The sequence below is a fragment of the Crassostrea angulata genome, unplaced genomic scaffold (assembly GCF_025612915.1).
Source record: "Crassostrea angulata isolate pt1a10 unplaced genomic scaffold, ASM2561291v2 HiC_scaffold_186, whole genome shotgun sequence".
Classification (NCBI taxonomy): Eukaryota; Metazoa; Mollusca; class Bivalvia; order Ostreida; family Ostreidae; genus Magallana; species Magallana angulata.
The window spans coordinates 1-17,452 of NW_026441739.1; the positions used below are offsets into that span (position 1 = coordinate 1).

A 17,452-nucleotide genomic window follows, 5' to 3' on the forward strand; every position below is an offset into this window, starting at 1 on the left:
TGTTCCTGCTTTATAGGATGTTAAAGATGGGTGTGTGGTTATTGTAATACCTGCAGTTATGGTTTTCATGTTACAAACCTTTACCTATTTATATTCCGCCAGCATAAGTTCTTTGCCTCACAACATTCCCGAAATATGAACAGAAACATATTGATAATTGAACGAATTTACAAACGATAAATAAGGAGTAAACAGACAAAATACAAAACAAAAACAAACAAAACCAGGAACACAAACACCGGCATTAGACAATTTTCAAGTGATCTTCGTAAATGGCCAACAGCAACATCGCTACAACTCCAAGGATATAGCCCAGGTTGAGGGAGAAAAACATCTCTTTACAAGTGTTGTTTCTGAATATTCGAACCAGTTCAGGAATCTGAAATAGGCCAAATAAAGCGCCGATTGTCAGAGGTCCAATGTTTGGCAAAATGAATTCAACTCAAATTTTACTGTGCATGCTGAAATATATATGGCGACTGGTTATGATGAGCAAAACTTAAGTTGCGCAGAACTGTTACACTTTCAAAATTTGACGCTAATTATTAATAAACATGTGAAACCCATCCACTACTAAAGATTCCCCTTTTTTACGCGAGTACTTAATTCCGGGATTTAATCGCGAGAATATCAAACCGTGAACGCAGAAGTTTTATCATAGTTTCATTTGTAGTTTACATCTATCCAAAAAATGAAAGCAATATTTCAATATCCGCGACATTCCTTGCGTTTAATAAAGAATTTACAATACCTTTAATTGAATGCTAAGCATTATCTACCAAAATAAAAATGGGCGATATTTATAAAATGGGTGCAAGTACGTGACAAAGCATTATTGTTATGATAATGAAATACACACACCATGGTTACCATAGAGATATACAGAAACATGCCGGCGCCCGCTGCTATGATCCAGATCCTAAACTCCTCACCCACGGAGATGCCGATGTAGAGACCAATGAAAGCCGTGATACTGGAGAGGAGGTTGACCACTATTGCCTTCTTCACTGAGAATCCCGCAGCCAGAAGAATGGCAAAGTCACCTTAACATAGCAAAACAAGTCTGCAATGCACGTTTTTAAATTTTGTTGCAAATATGATAAGCTTTATTTATGGGTTTGGTATTTCATAATCTTTGACAGTTGCGTCGTAAGTCAATGAAGATAAAATTCACCAAGTTCGTGTGGTATTTCGTGGCATAAGACGGCAATAGCAGTGGATAGCCCCTCTGTTAGACTCTGTGTGAAGGTGGCACCAATTGCCAAACCATCAGCAAAGTTGTGAACACAGTCGCCTATGATGACCATCCACACAGCGGGGACAAGATCTGTGGAGAATGGGAACGTTCAGACATTTTATTGCCCTAATCCTAACACAGTGTATTATTAGAATAACCACAGACATTGCATCAACTGAAGTTTGTACCAAGTTGTTTTTTCCTGATTGCAATTTTGACAACAAGTTAGACAAAGATTGAATACTGTTATCTCACATTTTAACATATTACCTGATCATTTACAGAGACATTAACTGAGATTTTAAAGCAGTGCCATCGACTTAAAAACCTAACATATTAAAAATCAAGGCTTTATCCGCCGTAGATCTGTTGGAGTTTGATTGTATTTAAAAATAAACTCTGTTCTTAGAACAGATTTTGCGTTCTGGTGATATGTTTTCAGAAATGTTTATAATGGTACATTTATGTAAATAAATATCTATGCTCACATTTACCTCTATCTGCTGTGGAGACGTTGGATTCCGAAGGACACTCCTCGATGGTAAGATCTTTCTGACTTTCATTTGATTCCTGCCTCTCCATTTGTTTATCTTCTGTTGAAATATTGTTTAGTGCTGTCTCATCTTTTCTAGCCTAAAGTTATAAACAAGAAGAATGAAACTAGAAACTAACGATACATGATAGGTGATATGTCGGTATATTTTGAAATGTTCATTACCTTATTCTCAATTTCGAAAGATTCATTTTTAGTCATATTCAAATTGTGCGTCTTTTTACTGTCTTTCATAAAAATCTAAAATATAAAATAAAATATCACGTAATAGCATTTAAAACAGAGGAAACGGAACTTAAGAAACAATGATACCGTATTTAAAAAACGAAATGTTATACCGTGGAATGGTCATGGTTTTTGTGAAACAGGCTGACTAGGAGCTGAATCAGGAAGAAGCCGTACATTGTCACCAAGAGAATTACCAGCTTACCCTGATTGTCATGCTCGTGGAATCCCAGAGTCTGTCAAAATCACGGAGACATAATTTTAATCAAAATGATCTGCTCAGTAAACTGAATTATAATTGAAGTGATAATAATTGAAAAACAACATCCTAAACATGCAATATTTTTTTTCTGAGGATCCACAATTATGACTATTATTGTTCAAACAGAGAAATTTTGATTGGAATCCAACTTACAGACGGTACAAGGTGCAGAATTGCGTCTCCAAGCAGACACCCAACTGAAAGAGCCAACAAAAAGGACAAAAGGAAGGCCTTCTTCTTTGTCCCAGTGATTTTAATGAAAATGGCTCCAAGAACTGAAGCCAAGCTTAGGAAAACTACACAAAGTGTACCCAATCCGTAGCCTAAAATGCAAAATATCAATAAATTCGATATTGGTGACCTGTAAATGCTGTAACGTATAGGTAAGTGTGTTGAAGTTGGTTAACTCAAATGCAGGTATTAGATTGTAATAAACAGTCCCTAGTAAGGGATCCCTAAATAAGGGGTTTTGTTTGGCAGCTCAAATGACGAACACATTTCCCCTATTTTGGCTATCTCCTTACTAAACTCCAACTCTTTATTAAAGGGACATGGTCACGATTTTGGCCAAATTTTATTTTTCTGTCCATATTGTCTACAATGCTTTAAAATGTATTTCTAATAATATTACAAAATTTGAGTGTCGGTAGAAGAGTTATAAGCAAGATACAGTGCTTACGATTCTTTGTTTTGTAAACAAGGCTGATGCCATGTTAATTTTTACATTGATTCAATATACCAGAAAAAACATTGTCAAGCTGATATTTCTATCTGTTTTTTTGTTTTGAACATACAAAATTGGCGTTTTTCACATTCATTTAAGATCTGCACCTAGAATTTTCAAATGTAAACAAAAGCATGATCGGAGCTTTGTTTGCATTACAAACAATTCTGAGCAATGTATCTCCCATATAACTCGACGACTGACACTGACACTTTCGGTTAACTAATAGAAATGCCCTACTAAAGCATTGTAAACATTAGCAACGAGAAAGTAAATTTTGATTATTGTGACTACGCCTTTTTAAAGTATTTGGATTAAAGATATCGGTATTAAAATGCCAATGTCCAACCGGTATTTGAAAATTAAAGCGTTTGATACACAAAACTAGGTACATTTATAGCGTTAGCCAGCTATTCTTCTTGATGTTTCTGGTATAGTTTTTCCCATATTAGATTTTTTTGTACGCATTGGCATTTTACTGGAAATTTAGTCAGCGTTTCAAATATAATGTTTGGTAAATAATTCTTTGCTTAAGGAGAAGAATGCATCAATTTGATATTATGAAAAATAGACACCATCACTTACTTTGTATATATGTTACTCTAGGCAAATCTTTAGGCGACTCCGCCCTGTCTTCACCAGTAAGCAGCAACAGAAGCAGGGCGGGCGCTATTTCCTGTAAATCCTGTATACTGAGAGACGTCCTTGATTTAAAATAGAGGCTTGGAATGTCACTCAAATTCTACAAAAAACCAAATATTCTCATAAGGAATCAATTATTTTTTGGAGGATATGTGGGTTTAGGCAATGAATTTTAAACAAAGTAAGGATTGTTTACTAGTTATTGAGAGAACAACAAAATCCAAATGAGACTACACCGATAAGTAAACTATACCCATTTGACTTTAGCTATTTCCTCTCTGTAGTGTTCACGATGTTCGTTGAGTAAGGGTGACAATAAGTGAAAGCACTGACTGGGATGTCCATGAGCTTGATGTCCATGATTATGTTCAGGGTTTGAAAAGTGTTCACGGTTATAATCAGGGGAATGTTCATGACTGTGACCATTTTCATGCCTTTTGGACAATTGTTGATCATTATTCAATGGAAGACTTATAGGGTGTTCGAATTTTGAATTGTGTCTCAGAGGTAAGGCACGTGGTTCAGCTAAGGAAGATCTCCTTTTGTGAGCATGTGTTTCGTGGCTAACTAGTGAAGTTTTGTCGGACAGTGTTTGGAATTTTTTCTCGATAGCTGTGAAAATAAATATATATATTTTTTAAACAGGTTCACATTGATTATTGTCGAAGGTGATTTTACAATGTAGAATTGCAGACGGTTCTAAAAATAACATTTTTACTGCTTCTTTTCTATCGAATATAAAAAGAAATGATGCAGTGTACAAAAAAAAAATTTGAACCTTTCATTGAAAGATATTGAGATTTTGATGAGCCCCAGTATGAGAATAAACTTTGAAGGATATCTTTTGGGCAAGGTAAATCACTTGGCTGCAGCATGTATCCTAAGTAAAAAAAAAAGGAAAAATATTGAACCTATATAACGAAGACGAAATGATAGCATTAAGAAAGATGCATGCTGTTAAGTAAAAACAATACTTGCCTTTGATCACTGCATATACTATCAGAGCAGCACGGACCTCTTGTTCAGTCACGTGATGATGAACATCATGCTGATATTTCCTTGCACTTCCATGTGTCCTAGGTGTCCCCATTTCTTTTTGTGTGGTTTTGTGATTTGGTTTCTTTGTAGTAGTCATATGAAGTGAATTCAATGTCTGTGCTTGAGCTGATATGTTCTCTACAAGATCCTGTTCATCAAAATGAGAAGAAGGCCGATCCAAATTTAAATATAATTTTAACGGTTTATAAGATAAGTATTTAATGATCCATGATAGACGTTCAAATGGAGGTTCAAAGTCAACTTGTTCAGCAAACCTATACAATTCCTGGACAGTTTCGTTACTGAATGACGATATCAATACTAGAGTAAAAGTATAGTTTTTTGTTTGCTGACTTTGTGTGATTCTTTTGTATTTCGCACATTTGAATATACTTGACTCGCGGCCTTTCATACAATAGAATGACGTAAACTGAAATGTAGAATTCAGGCCAATACAAACAGGATGTCTGGTAGTTACTCCCAAGAAGCAATGTGTTTCCATGCCCTTGAAATAAGATTTCATAGAAGTAAACGTCGATGGATCCATGGTGATATTTGACTCAGAGCCAAAAGTGGCTGAAGTTGTAAACGTTGGCTTGGTGAAAAGCGTGTTGAGCTGCTTATTCTCTTGACTGGTTGTTTGTGTTGATGAGTGTTCGGAAAGAGTATAAAAATTACTTTGCTGGATATTTCTTGAATTTCGTTTTAAGTGTTGGTGTTGGAAACGTTGTTCATTGCTAAGAATGATGTCCACTATTTTTTGGAGCTTGTTTTCATTGAGGCACTTCTTAAAGTAACCAGACACAAAAGGTCAATCACACTCATAAAGCAATGCACTTATTTATATACATGCTTAAAATTATGAACCAAGAATTACCTGAATTGTTGGTGAAGTAGTCCTATTTCTGTCATGGTGAATATGACGACTGGTCATTTGCAAAATGTTTATTATTCGGTTTATTTGTTCTTCATAAGCCTGGTACGGTTCACTATGTTCTGAACAAATATATCGATCTAAGTGAAGAAAGATCATAAGAGTCGCCACACTGATCTTGAAGTATGAGTTTCCACAAACCGTGTGTCTAGAAAGGTGCAAACTAGTTTTCTCTAAGAACTAAAAAAGACATGCAAGTGTATAATGCAACACCAAATGAAAATACCTTTCCAACGATCTGATTCGGGATCACATGTTAAATAGTTTTGATCAAAGCAAAGAAATTTCAAACCTGTTGATAATTTTGACCATAGTCCTTGCATTTTCTTTCCTTTGTAATATTGAATCTGCTCTCACCATTGGTACGAAGGAAGAATGTCGTTAGGACCTCTTTTGTTAAATGAGATGACGAAGTATTGATGAAGCCCGCTAAATTTTCTAGAATCGTATTTTCACAGTTTCCAGGATTTACTTCTCTGCTCACGCATGTGTTTGAAAGAAACCCGATAAGGAGGAAGAACCTGATCATTGTGAATCCTTCAACACACAAACAAAACAAACAAACAAACAAAATCGAGAAGATACAAATAAAGCAACATTATTGAAAGATCTGTTAAAGAATAAAGGAATATTGCAGAAGAAAGATTACGACTATCTAGTAAAGTCTGTTCAAATAACAATACTATACATGCAGATACAGTATAAAATAATGTAGAATCTATACTAATATACAATTCATTCTTTCGGTAATTCGGTATGATCTTTGGCGTAATGGTTGAATAATGCAATGTGTTCTGTTGAGATGCCAAGCATTTCCTCGAGTCTATTCATTTTAAACAGAGTTTCTTATCGATGACGAATATATATATATATATATATATATATATATATATATATATATATATATATATATATATATATATATAATAAACTGTGCCCTTTATTTGTTTTAGTGCATGTTTCTTCTGTTTTAATTGTTTACAATTTTCTATTTACTAGCTATATTTGAGAGTCAAGCCTCGAATTATAAGCAAGATAAAGAACTTTTCTCACAATTCTATGTCTGTACACAGAGCTGAGGCCATTCTTTTTTGTTTTTTATTATTTTTTTTTTTTTTGCATTTTAACTGCTGAACATACAAAGTGTAAAAATCTTTAATTGAATGTAATAAACTAATGTGAACAAAAACGACTCAAACCAAGCAGAATTCTATGATTGATGCTGAAATTTTGGTTGAACATTAGAAATTTCTCGCTAACGTTAAATACTTCAGTAGAAAAAATTAAAAGGATATTATGCTGTATTGTCTTTCTGGGGCCCCCTCCTTATATGATGAATAATATGAAATCTACACCAATTCTGATAGTTTTTCAGACAAGAGTAATTAAAAACGACAGGTTAAAAGTTTTCATAGTTCTAACACATTTCTGTTACAGGGATAAAGGCATTATCGCTATTTCTAATAATATATGAGAGTGGAAAATCATCCTAGTTTGTAGCCGTTTTTGTTTTTTGAATTAAGATGAAAATAAGGGGTTTGCCTTAGTAAAATAAAGTGATATGCCTGTCAATACATTAATTATAATAGCTATTTAACATATCACGTGACAACATTTTTTCTTGGAGTGTATTCATCGATCAAGTGAGTAAGGTTATAAAACTTCACACGATTTCACGTCAGGTAAACACCATTTGTTTATAATAAGGAAGACCAATTTAAGTTTTGAATACTTTCTATTTGAGGAATTCAGCGCATTGGGGTATAATTTTCTTCTTTCATATATAGGATTAAAAAAAAAATACAATAATTATTATAATTTATTTATAAAAAATTCAATAACTAGTGAGTCGTTGAGGAAAGAATATACCTTTATGCTCTCATGTATTTTGATCGCATTATAAAATTGTGGAAGGAGGAGAACGAAAATAAGGGAATTAGATGTTAACAGTGTACCTCTACCAAATATTTAATTTTATATCTTGCATAGGATCTTCTTATTTTCGGTAAAAATGGTAATCCATGAAGGTACAATGTTAAAGATTAAGTCTATGCAAAAGTAGGTGTAAAATTTGGATACTTTACGGTATTTATTTTTTGTCATTCTACCGAGGGGCCATATGGTACAATATACTTTGAAAGCCAATGTAAAGTCATTGTTGCTCAAGTTAGCGATGTGGCCCAATGGGTCTCTTGTTTATATTTTTATAATTTTTAGCCATTGTACGATTAAATATTTTCAAAATATTACTGATGAAACGTATAAACTACAATTAAAAATCAATTTAAAGTGTTAATAACGACAAATACAACTGAAAATAAATCATTAAGGTATCTTTTATTTATTTTTTTATTAAAATCTGATTTATTTTCTTATGATTTTACTGTTTGCATTTAGTACAAAAAGTTATCAACACCTTCACACTTTAAAATTTTAAAATCAAAACTGTTTGGGTGACAGTAACATCGTCACTCAATCTATCGACTATTTATGCAATAAAAATAGCGATAACAAGTACACCTTGTAAAAGTACAACGTTTTATATTGTAACGTTTCTGTTTGATATCATTAAAACTATGAACAACACATAATTGAGATATTTACCTGATTTTATATTAAATATATACACTTAAGTATACACATAATTTCTTAAATCTTTGTAAAGCACATTTTCGAATATTGGTTGCCATTATCGCCAAATTTGCAATGCAATGGCCATTGTTAAGTACTGATTAGGTGAACGTAACGATTTTCATTATTTTACAAAACAAAAACGTTATAAATATATTCGATGTTCGAATATAAGTCATTGACGATATTATCAAGAAAACAACAACAACTTACTGAGTTGATAAAAGACAACGGACATGTTCTTATCTTTACAAGGCACGTTATCAAGTATAGGGAGAAGTCTGCATTAAGATAAACAATTCAAGTAGATCTACATTATCGCTTGATCTTAACACACTATACACTGAGATAAAAACATGGAAACCCAAAGCTTAGAAACACAGCTCTTTAACGGTAAAAGAGGCCACTATAGTATCATAAGAATCCAGCACTCTCATTGACCATATCTATGTGTCCGAGCCTTGAAATATGTGCAAACCCGGCGTAATACATATATGTATAAGTGACCACCATTTAGTTTATACCATACGAGAGAAAATAAAATGTGCTACCAATTGTTATGTTAGCATAAAATCTCGTAGTTTCCGGAATTTAGATGAGAACCAATTCAAAAAAGATCTCCTTGCAGTAGAGTGGAATGGAATTAAGAAATTGAGTGATATAAATCAAATGTAGGACGATTTAAAAACAAAATTTTTCAAAGAAACATACAAACACCTACCTTTTTCAGAACGACAACTAAAATTAATGTTACTTCAAAGCAGTGAATAACTGATGAAATTTGAATGAAATCGCGAATATCTACACAAACGAGCACTACGATTCAAATCAGCAGACCACTGGGAACTTTACAAAGCCAACAAAAATCTTGTCACCCTCAAGATCAGAGAAGAAAAAGGGGACTTTGTGGAAGAAGAAATCGATCAGTGTACTAATCGTTCAGAAGACATGTGGCCGCTTATAAAACCGTTTTTACCATCGAAACAGCATTTGTCATCATGCTTACAATTACAAACTAAAAGCGGTACTATTACATCTTTTGAATCTATGGCTAAATGTTTTAATGATTTCTTCTGTAGCATGAAGCATGAAATTGGTAAACATTTGGTGATTCTTCTTTTTCCACAACCTTAAACCACCAGGTTCATTAAAAATTCCAAAAAAATAATAATTGAGAGTCTTGCAAATCAAATTATCAAAATGGCAACATCAAAAGCCAAAGGCATTAATGGATTGTCTGTAAAACTTAAAGTTGTCATTTAATCATGTAGGTGATATTTTACATTTTATTATCAATGAGCCTATATCCTCATGTAAATTTGTTGATGCATGGAAGAGCTAGATTAGTCCCATTGCACAAAGGGGTGATGCACATATAACATATAACAATAAACAATTACAGACCTGTATCTATTTTGCTAGTTATGAGCAAAATTATTGAACGTCATGGTTTTCGATCTTTTATGAATATATATCCATGAAATATTAAAAAAACAAAAGACAATCTGGTTTTCGGCCACGTCATTTATTTGAACCTGCGCTAAATTGTCTAACAGATAAATGGTTCAAAAATATGGATGATGGAAAACCTATTGGGGTTTTGTTCAACGCTGTTGCAAGGCTTTTGATACAGTCAATCATAAAGTGCTTCTACACAAGCTTAAGTCGTTTGGAATTTTTCTAAATACATTTAAATGGTTTCAATATTATCTTGTAGATTAAAAGCAATAAGTTAGTTTCAGAGGTGTGTTGTCTCGTGAAAAAGATATATTTTTAGGAGTCCTTCGGGGTCAATTTTAGGACCACTATTTTTTATTCTATATATAAATGTCTATTCAAAATATCTAAAACACTCTTTGGTTACAATGTATGCAGATGACACATCATATGACGTAAGCGACAAATCTTTAGATGGTATAGAAAACAAGATGCCCATGGGGCCATATCGCTCACCTAAGCAACAATGGGCGTTTAAAAGATATTGTGCCATATGACCCCTCGATAGATTGACAAAAAATAAATATTGTATTCGAATTTTACACTTATGTTGCATACAAGTATTCTTTTATATTGTACCTTTATGGAATACTATTTTTACCCAGAGTAGAAAATCCTACGCAAGATAAACTAAACATTTCATCTTCGTTCTGCCGCCCCCCCCCCCTCCCCGCACACTTTATAAAGCGATCAAAATATATGAGAGCATATGAGTCCGTTTTCTTCCTCAACTACTTACTAGTTATTGTATTTAAAAAAAAAAATCTTATAATAATATAATAGTTATTGTATTTTATTAAAAATAATCCTATAGATGTTTAGTTCCACGTACACCAATGCCATTGTTTAAGAGGTCATCTCAAAGTTTGTTAATTTTTAACATAGGACCAAGACTTCACAATTTCTACTGTTTTATTTCATATGTTGGGTAGAGAATGTCTATGATCATTTGGTAAATAACTGCAAAAAATAATAAAAAAAAAAGTTCTAAGAACAAATACAGAAGATAATAAATTTCATAAAAATAAGCTGATAAATAAATCGTCCAACTTGTTTAAATTATAAACTAGTATACTTTATAAACTCTCAATTACAACCATAAAAGATTAGAAAACATAATTCAAATTAGACACCACTTTCTTTACAACAGTTCACAGTAGTAAACACTTTATCTTTGAATTTCTTCTTAAATAATAATACTAATTAATAAAGATAATTTATGCATACAAATATATAAAAATTAACTTACATGGTGAGGTGACAAGCATGGATCATATGGTAAATAGTTCTAAAGTCGTGCAGAAATACACAAAAAACACTCTGTTCATGGAACTTGCACGGGGAAAAGGAAAAGCAAAAAATGAACTTCCGCCAAGGGAAGATAACTCCACTTGTGATCCAATATCCGGCAGCACGAAGGGCACCTTCCGTTAGATGACGACCTTGATGTTTATTGGATTCATGATGATGACGTACAAATATTGCTGCAAGTGAGTGTGATCCAGGAATTATAACTGGGTTTTTCTCATACCTACTCAGCTGTATTTGATTGAGTCGTCTCCTATGCGCAGTATTCCACTGTTATCTATAAAGGGTCCCAATGTTTTCAACGTGCTGTCCTTTGGTGTTGGTATTCCCTTCAAAAGGAATTGAATTTCTTTTTTAAAAGATTCTCTCTGCATTGTTTTTATAATAAATTTCTCAGCTTCTTCAAATATCTCCAAGTTCTTCCAAATTCTACAATCATGCCATCCAAAACATTTAGAGTCAGAATCTTTTTCGTCATGTTTGAATGGATTTGCCAAATGTCTCAGTCTTGCAACATACTTCACAACTTTAGGCCATTCGGAAATTCGTGCTAGACTGTCACCAATCACAAAATCTGATGTATTGGTCTTCAAACATCTGACTTCCTGTTTAATTTCTTTGTCAGATTCTGGATCTATTAGTTCATATAAAATCTTTTCTTGAGAAAGTGGATACAGTTCTGACTGTTCTGGTCCTTCCAACCATTTGCTGTGCTGCAACTCAGAGGAGTGAATTGGTCTTGTTGCTTCATCTGCTGGATTTCGTTCACTTGGAATATAAAACCATTGTTCGGACTTTGTTACTTTACGAATTTTCATCACTCTGTTAGAAACATATTGGTAGAATCTCCTAGAATGATTTGAAATGTATCCTAAAACCACCTGGCTATCACAATAGAACTTGAAATGTTCAATAGATATTTCTAGCTGTTCGGACACTGATTGAGCAAATTCAACTGCCAATACTGCTCCAAATAACTCCAAACGAGAAATTGAATGTCCGTGTAATGGAGTCAGCTTTGATTTTCCTAAGATAAATACATATTGTCCTTGGTTTTCCACATAGGCCACTGCTGATATGGCAACCTTGGAAGCGTCACAAAACACATGGTTTTTCTTCTCGGTGGTTCGAATCCAGGAATCATGAAAATACATTCTCGTTCATAATGAATAAAGTCTCTAAAACATCTAACGACTCTTTCCATTTCTTCCATTTGTACTCCTGATCTTGCGGTAAAGTTCATCCCAGTTGGGAGTTTCTTGAAGCAGACTTCTCATGATTGACTATCTTGGACTATCACTGGGGATAAAAAACCCAGGGGGTCAACAATACTGTTAATGGTTGATAGAACACCCCGTCTTGTGTAAGATTTGGAATCTTTTGATATTTTGAAGAAAAATTAATCTGACTCTAAATTCCAATTCAGTCCTAAACTACGTTGTGTTGGTAAACTGTCAACAGCAAAATCCAAATTTTTCAGATCATTTGAAAGGTTTTCAGTGTCAAAAGACTTCATAACTTCAGAATTGTTAGATGCAATCTTGTGTAAGCGTTATTTTCCTAGACGGAGAGCCTTGTGCGTACGCTTCATCAAATCCACTGCATCCTCGACACTCTGCCGTGATGTTAGACCATCATCCACATAGAAATCACGTTCAATGTAATGGGTCACATCTGTTCCATAAATGTGTTCCACTTCCTTGACAGTCCTTCGCATTCCGTTTGTTGCAATTGCCGGTGAAAGGCTGTTCCCAAAAACATGGATTACCATACGGTATTCAATAAGGGGTTTGTTTACATCATTGTCCTAATGCCATAAAAACGTAAGAAGTTTCGATGAGCCGGAAATACTCGAAAACAATAGAACATCTGTTCCACGTCTGCCATGATAGCCACTTCTTCTGTACAAAATCTCATTAGTACTCCTAGTAATGAATTGGTGAGGTCTGGTCCAGATAAGAGAACATCATTTAAAGTCTGTCCTTCACATTTCGATGATGAATCAAACACTAATCGAATTTTGTTAGGTTTCTTTGGATGGTACACTCAAAACAGTGGCAGATACCAACACTCTTCATCTGACGAAATGGGTGGTGCGACCTCTGCATTGTGTTTCTGTATAAGTTGATCCATGAATTCTATGACATGTTGTCGTTTGGTTCATCTTTCATAAGACATGAAGAGAATTGCTAGAGAAGAGCCTGTTTATGTTTATTAGCCAGTCTCTTTCGATTTTTGCGAAAAGGTAAGGGACCTTCCCAGAATCCTTTGGAATCTTTATGAAACTGTGAATCCATGATTTCTAAAAAGTCACGATCATCAACAGAGAGTCCAATCTTCTCATCATCTGTAGTTTTCTGGAAAATATTTTTCCCTAATTCACTTTTAACATTAGCCACATCAGTCAGTTCTACAAAGTTCTCTTTGACATGAATATCATTATCACAACGCAGCATTACAGACGGACGACCATTTGACAAAATACAAGTTTTCATTGTGTTGATCACATTGGGTTGATGAACTTTCCCTAGACACGTTTCACCAATAATAGTCCAGCCAAGATGCAATTTCTTGGCTGGACTACTATTGGTGAAACGTGTATAGGGAGAGTTCATCAACCCAACACTATTCACGGACACTGGTTTTCGTTTCACATGTAAAGGTGTTGAGTGATATGAACTTCCACACTCAGCACATTTCACATCAGATGTACATTCATGTTGTTTGTGGGTTTTACTTAAGCACTTAAAACACATATTGTTATCTTTCAGAATCTTTCTTCTCTGATCAAGTGGTTTTGCACGAAATGCTCGACAATGTTCCAGGGAATGATTGGATCTATGAATAGGACACACGTTTTCAATGTCACTTGATAATGTTTCACTCACAGAAGTTTTTCTAGTGAGCACTCTTTCTGCTTTGTTTGATGTTGTGTTTCTAGGACTGGTAATTTCGTTGGTGGAGGTCAAAGATGAATTGTACATAAAACTGGGATTGTTCTTTATACGACTTTGCTCTTGAACAAATCGAACAAACACATGAAATGGAGGATATACCGCATTGTGTTCATTTGTGTATTTCACAGCTGTATTTGTCCATTTCTCTTGCAGGTTGTATGGTAATTTCATTACAATGGGATTTACTCCTACCGAAGCATCATAGTATGCAAGAAGTGGTTCTTATCGTTCATCTCTCTTTAGCGAAAAAATTCTTCTAATACATCTGATAGGTCATACAAACGATGCAACTCTTTATTTGTATAAGGGAGGAAAAGAGTTCAGTTTGGTTTTCAAAGACCTTTATATTAACGCTGGACTTCCAAATCTCTCTTCTAGTCTCTGCCAGATTCTTTGTAGTCCTCTTCTAGGGTTATGAGAATTTGCTGATTTTATGCTGATGATTTGTTGTTGAGACGAATTCGAAGTGTATTTTATAAGAAAGTAAAATTCTTCTTCTGGTTTTGCATCTAATTCAAGCATCACAGATTAAAATGAATCCTTCCATGATGGATAAAATTCAGGTTTGTTGTTGAATTTGATCAGACGAGGAACGAGCAAGTCTTTTTTCAACATGTATCGTGTAAAATCTGCTTGGATAACGGTAAGTTGACGAGTCTGTATTGATGATGCATCAGGAACTGGTCGTTGAGAGATAGATTGTCTTATCACACTTGATGGTCTTTCATAATTCACAGCAGGTTTTCTGTTAGAATAGAGTGATGCACTAGAATGCTGTTCCACATATTTCTTTGTACGTTCGGTTTGACTTTCAATTTCAATGTCACCAATATTTCGATCACATATTTCTTCACCTTCAGCGCTAGGAACTTCAGCTACAGCAACAGCTACTTCTTTTTTGATATTTAATAACTTGAGGTCAGCTTCTAAATCTTCTGTTCTTTTCTGTGATTTGGCACGTTCTTCAGCAAGTCACGACTGTTTTTTCTTGATCTGCATTTCTATTTCAGAATATTTTAATTTAGCTTTAGCAATGTCGGCTATTTTGCGTTTTTCTGACAATGATGACCGACTACTCAATCCAATTCCAGATTTTGATGAAAGTTGATCACTGCTGTGTTTTGAAGATAACTTCTGAGAAGTTGTTATTGATTTAAAGTTTGTATTATCATCATCATATAACAGTAAATCATCATCACAAGAACTCTGTTTTGCTTTCCAGTCATGTTGTTCCAGTTTGAACCTTAATTTCGCAAAGGCTGCATGGATCAGTATGTTATGACCTTGATGTATTGTTTTCAAATTTTTCTAATTGTTGAAGACTATTTTCAGTTCTTTGTCTTTCAAGAAATACCACAAAGTCAAGGTAACCATTTTCATAATTTTTTACACTTTTTTCCAACAATTCTCTGAGATTGATGCAAGATTCACTTTCACTTTCAGTAGACAATCTATCTAATTTTGTAAGGATATCATCAACATTTTTCCATGATTTGTAGAAATGGAAGGAATATTTTTCATAGTTCTTCAGGTAAAGATCTTCTCCTTTTGAGGTTAATAGACGTCGCCGAAAAGAGTAAGGAGCCTCTGTTTTTTCTGGATCTTCGGCCTGCGCCATGCTGTGTCGTTGTACACATGTATTTACTTTATTGCCACGTACACCAAGCAAACCAAGACTTCACAATTTCTACTGTTTTATTTCATATGTTGGGTAGAGAATGTCTATGATCATTTGGTAAATAACTGCAAAAAATAATAAAAAATAGTTCTAAGAAAAAATACAGTAGATAATAAATTTCATAAAAATAAGCTGATAAATAAATCGTACAACTTGTTTAAATTATAAACTAGTATACTTTATAAACTCTCAATTACAACCATAAAATATTAGAAAACATAATTCAAATTAGACGCCACTTTCTTTACAACAGTTCACAGAAGTAAACACTTTATCTTTGAATTTCTTCTTAAATAATAATACTAATTAATACAATTAATTTATGCATAAAAATATATAAAAATTAACTTACATGGTGAGGTGACAAGCATGGAGCATATGGTAAATAGTTCTAAAGTCGTGCAGAAATACACAAAAAACACTCCGTTCATGGAGCTTGCACAGGGAAAAGGAAAAGCCAAAAATGAACTTCCTCCAAGAGAAGATAATTCACAAAAATTATACGAAGCAAAGAGCAATAACTTTTGCTAGTAACTACAAACAAGTCAGCACAAGATGTGAAGAAGAAAATTGTACCTCAATACGTTCAAATCCTCAAATTAAAAACATTCAAAAATTTAATTTGTCTTCTCCATTATAATTAAATGACTGTTGTTTACTGGCGTAAACTCGTGTGACTTTTAGAACTTTACTCACACTTGATTGATTAACACACTGGAATGGAAAATGTTGTCACGTGACATTTTAAAAAGCTATAAAAATGTATGTTACTGTATTGACAGGCACATCACTCTATTTTGCAATGGCCCACCCATTATTTTCATCTTTATTCAAAAATAACAAATGGCTTTAAACCAGGATAATTTTCCACTGTAATTTTCTTAAGAATAACGAAAATTCCTTTATCCCCTTAACAGAAATATGTCAAAACTATGAAAACTGTTTAACAGTGTAGTTTTTGTTTACTCGTATCTGAAAAACTATCAAATTTGATGTAGATTTCACAATATTTATTATATAAAGAGGGGGTCCCAGAGAGTAGGTACCGCATATCATCCTTTAATTTTTTGGCATAAGTATTTAACGTTTAGCGAGACATTTCTAATGATCAACCAAAACTTCAACGTCAAACGTAGAATAATAAGCAAGAAACAGGACTCACAATTCTGCTTGGTTTGAGTCATATTTTGTTCACACGAGTTTATTACAATCAGCTTAAGATTTTTAACTTGGTATTTCCTATCCAGCATTTAAAATGGAAAAAAAAGAATGGCCCCAGATCTGTGTACAAACATAAAATTGTAAGCAAATCTCTGTATCTTGCTTATAATTCGAAGCTTAACATTCAAATATGGTTAGTAAATAGAAATTATAAACAATTAAACGTGAGAAACATCCACAATAACAAATAAAGAGCACAATTTATTTTTCAAAATGAATCATATACATGTATATACTTACATAATTCTGTCAGCGATATTTAACTCTTTTTAAACTGAATAACTCGAGAAAATGCCGAGCATCTCAACAAAACACATTGTTTTAATCTACCGTAACGCAAAAGATGATACCGAATTACCCTGTCCCTAGGACGGAGATGACCTTGTGTCGGACAGTAGGTAATTTGCTTTGTATTGCGCATCTATCTTGTAGCAAATTCGTTTGCGCCATACTTTGTCGTCATTCCAGAGTTCTTTTAACACCACTATCAAAGATCGATTTTTTGACCGAAATGTTTTTCTTCTACCCCAATTTCTCATGTTCCT

At 33.7% G+C, this 17,452-nt stretch overlaps 1 protein-coding gene across 1 annotated transcript; it reads right to left on the reverse strand.

Moving 5' to 3' along the window:
- Positions 1-11: 11 nt before the first annotated feature.
- LOC128169714 (uncharacterized) lies at positions 12-8,508 on the reverse strand. The gene is made up of 14 exons (XM_052835807.1): positions 8,460-8,508; positions 5,908-6,152; positions 5,559-5,795; positions 4,622-5,468; positions 4,422-4,523; positions 3,897-4,255; positions 3,587-3,743; positions 2,431-2,600; positions 2,129-2,251; positions 1,956-2,030; positions 1,726-1,870; positions 1,175-1,327; positions 862-1,043; positions 12-379 (listed from the first exon to the last, which is right to left on the reverse strand). The coding sequence occupies exons 1-14, from the start codon at positions 8,482-8,484 to the stop codon at positions 245-247; spliced, it is 2,955 nt and encodes a 984-aa protein (XP_052691767.1). The 5' UTR covers positions 8,485-8,508; the 3' UTR covers positions 12-244.
- Between the last annotated feature and the right edge of the window lie 8,944 nt (positions 8,509-17,452).

Bases quoted from the DNA above. Each gene is read 5' to 3' on its own strand.
- LOC128169714 (XM_052835807.1), bottom strand. From the start codon at position 8,484: ATGTCCGTTGTCTTTTATCAACTCA. The intron at 4,524-4,621 runs GCAAGTATTGTT...TTTTTTACTTAG, and splicing joins AGTATATGCAGTGATCAAAG to GATACATGCTGCAGCCAAGT. The intron at 2,031-2,128 runs GTATAACATTTC...TTTATATTTTAG, and splicing joins AAAACCATGACCATTCCACG to ATTTTTATGAAAGACAGTAA.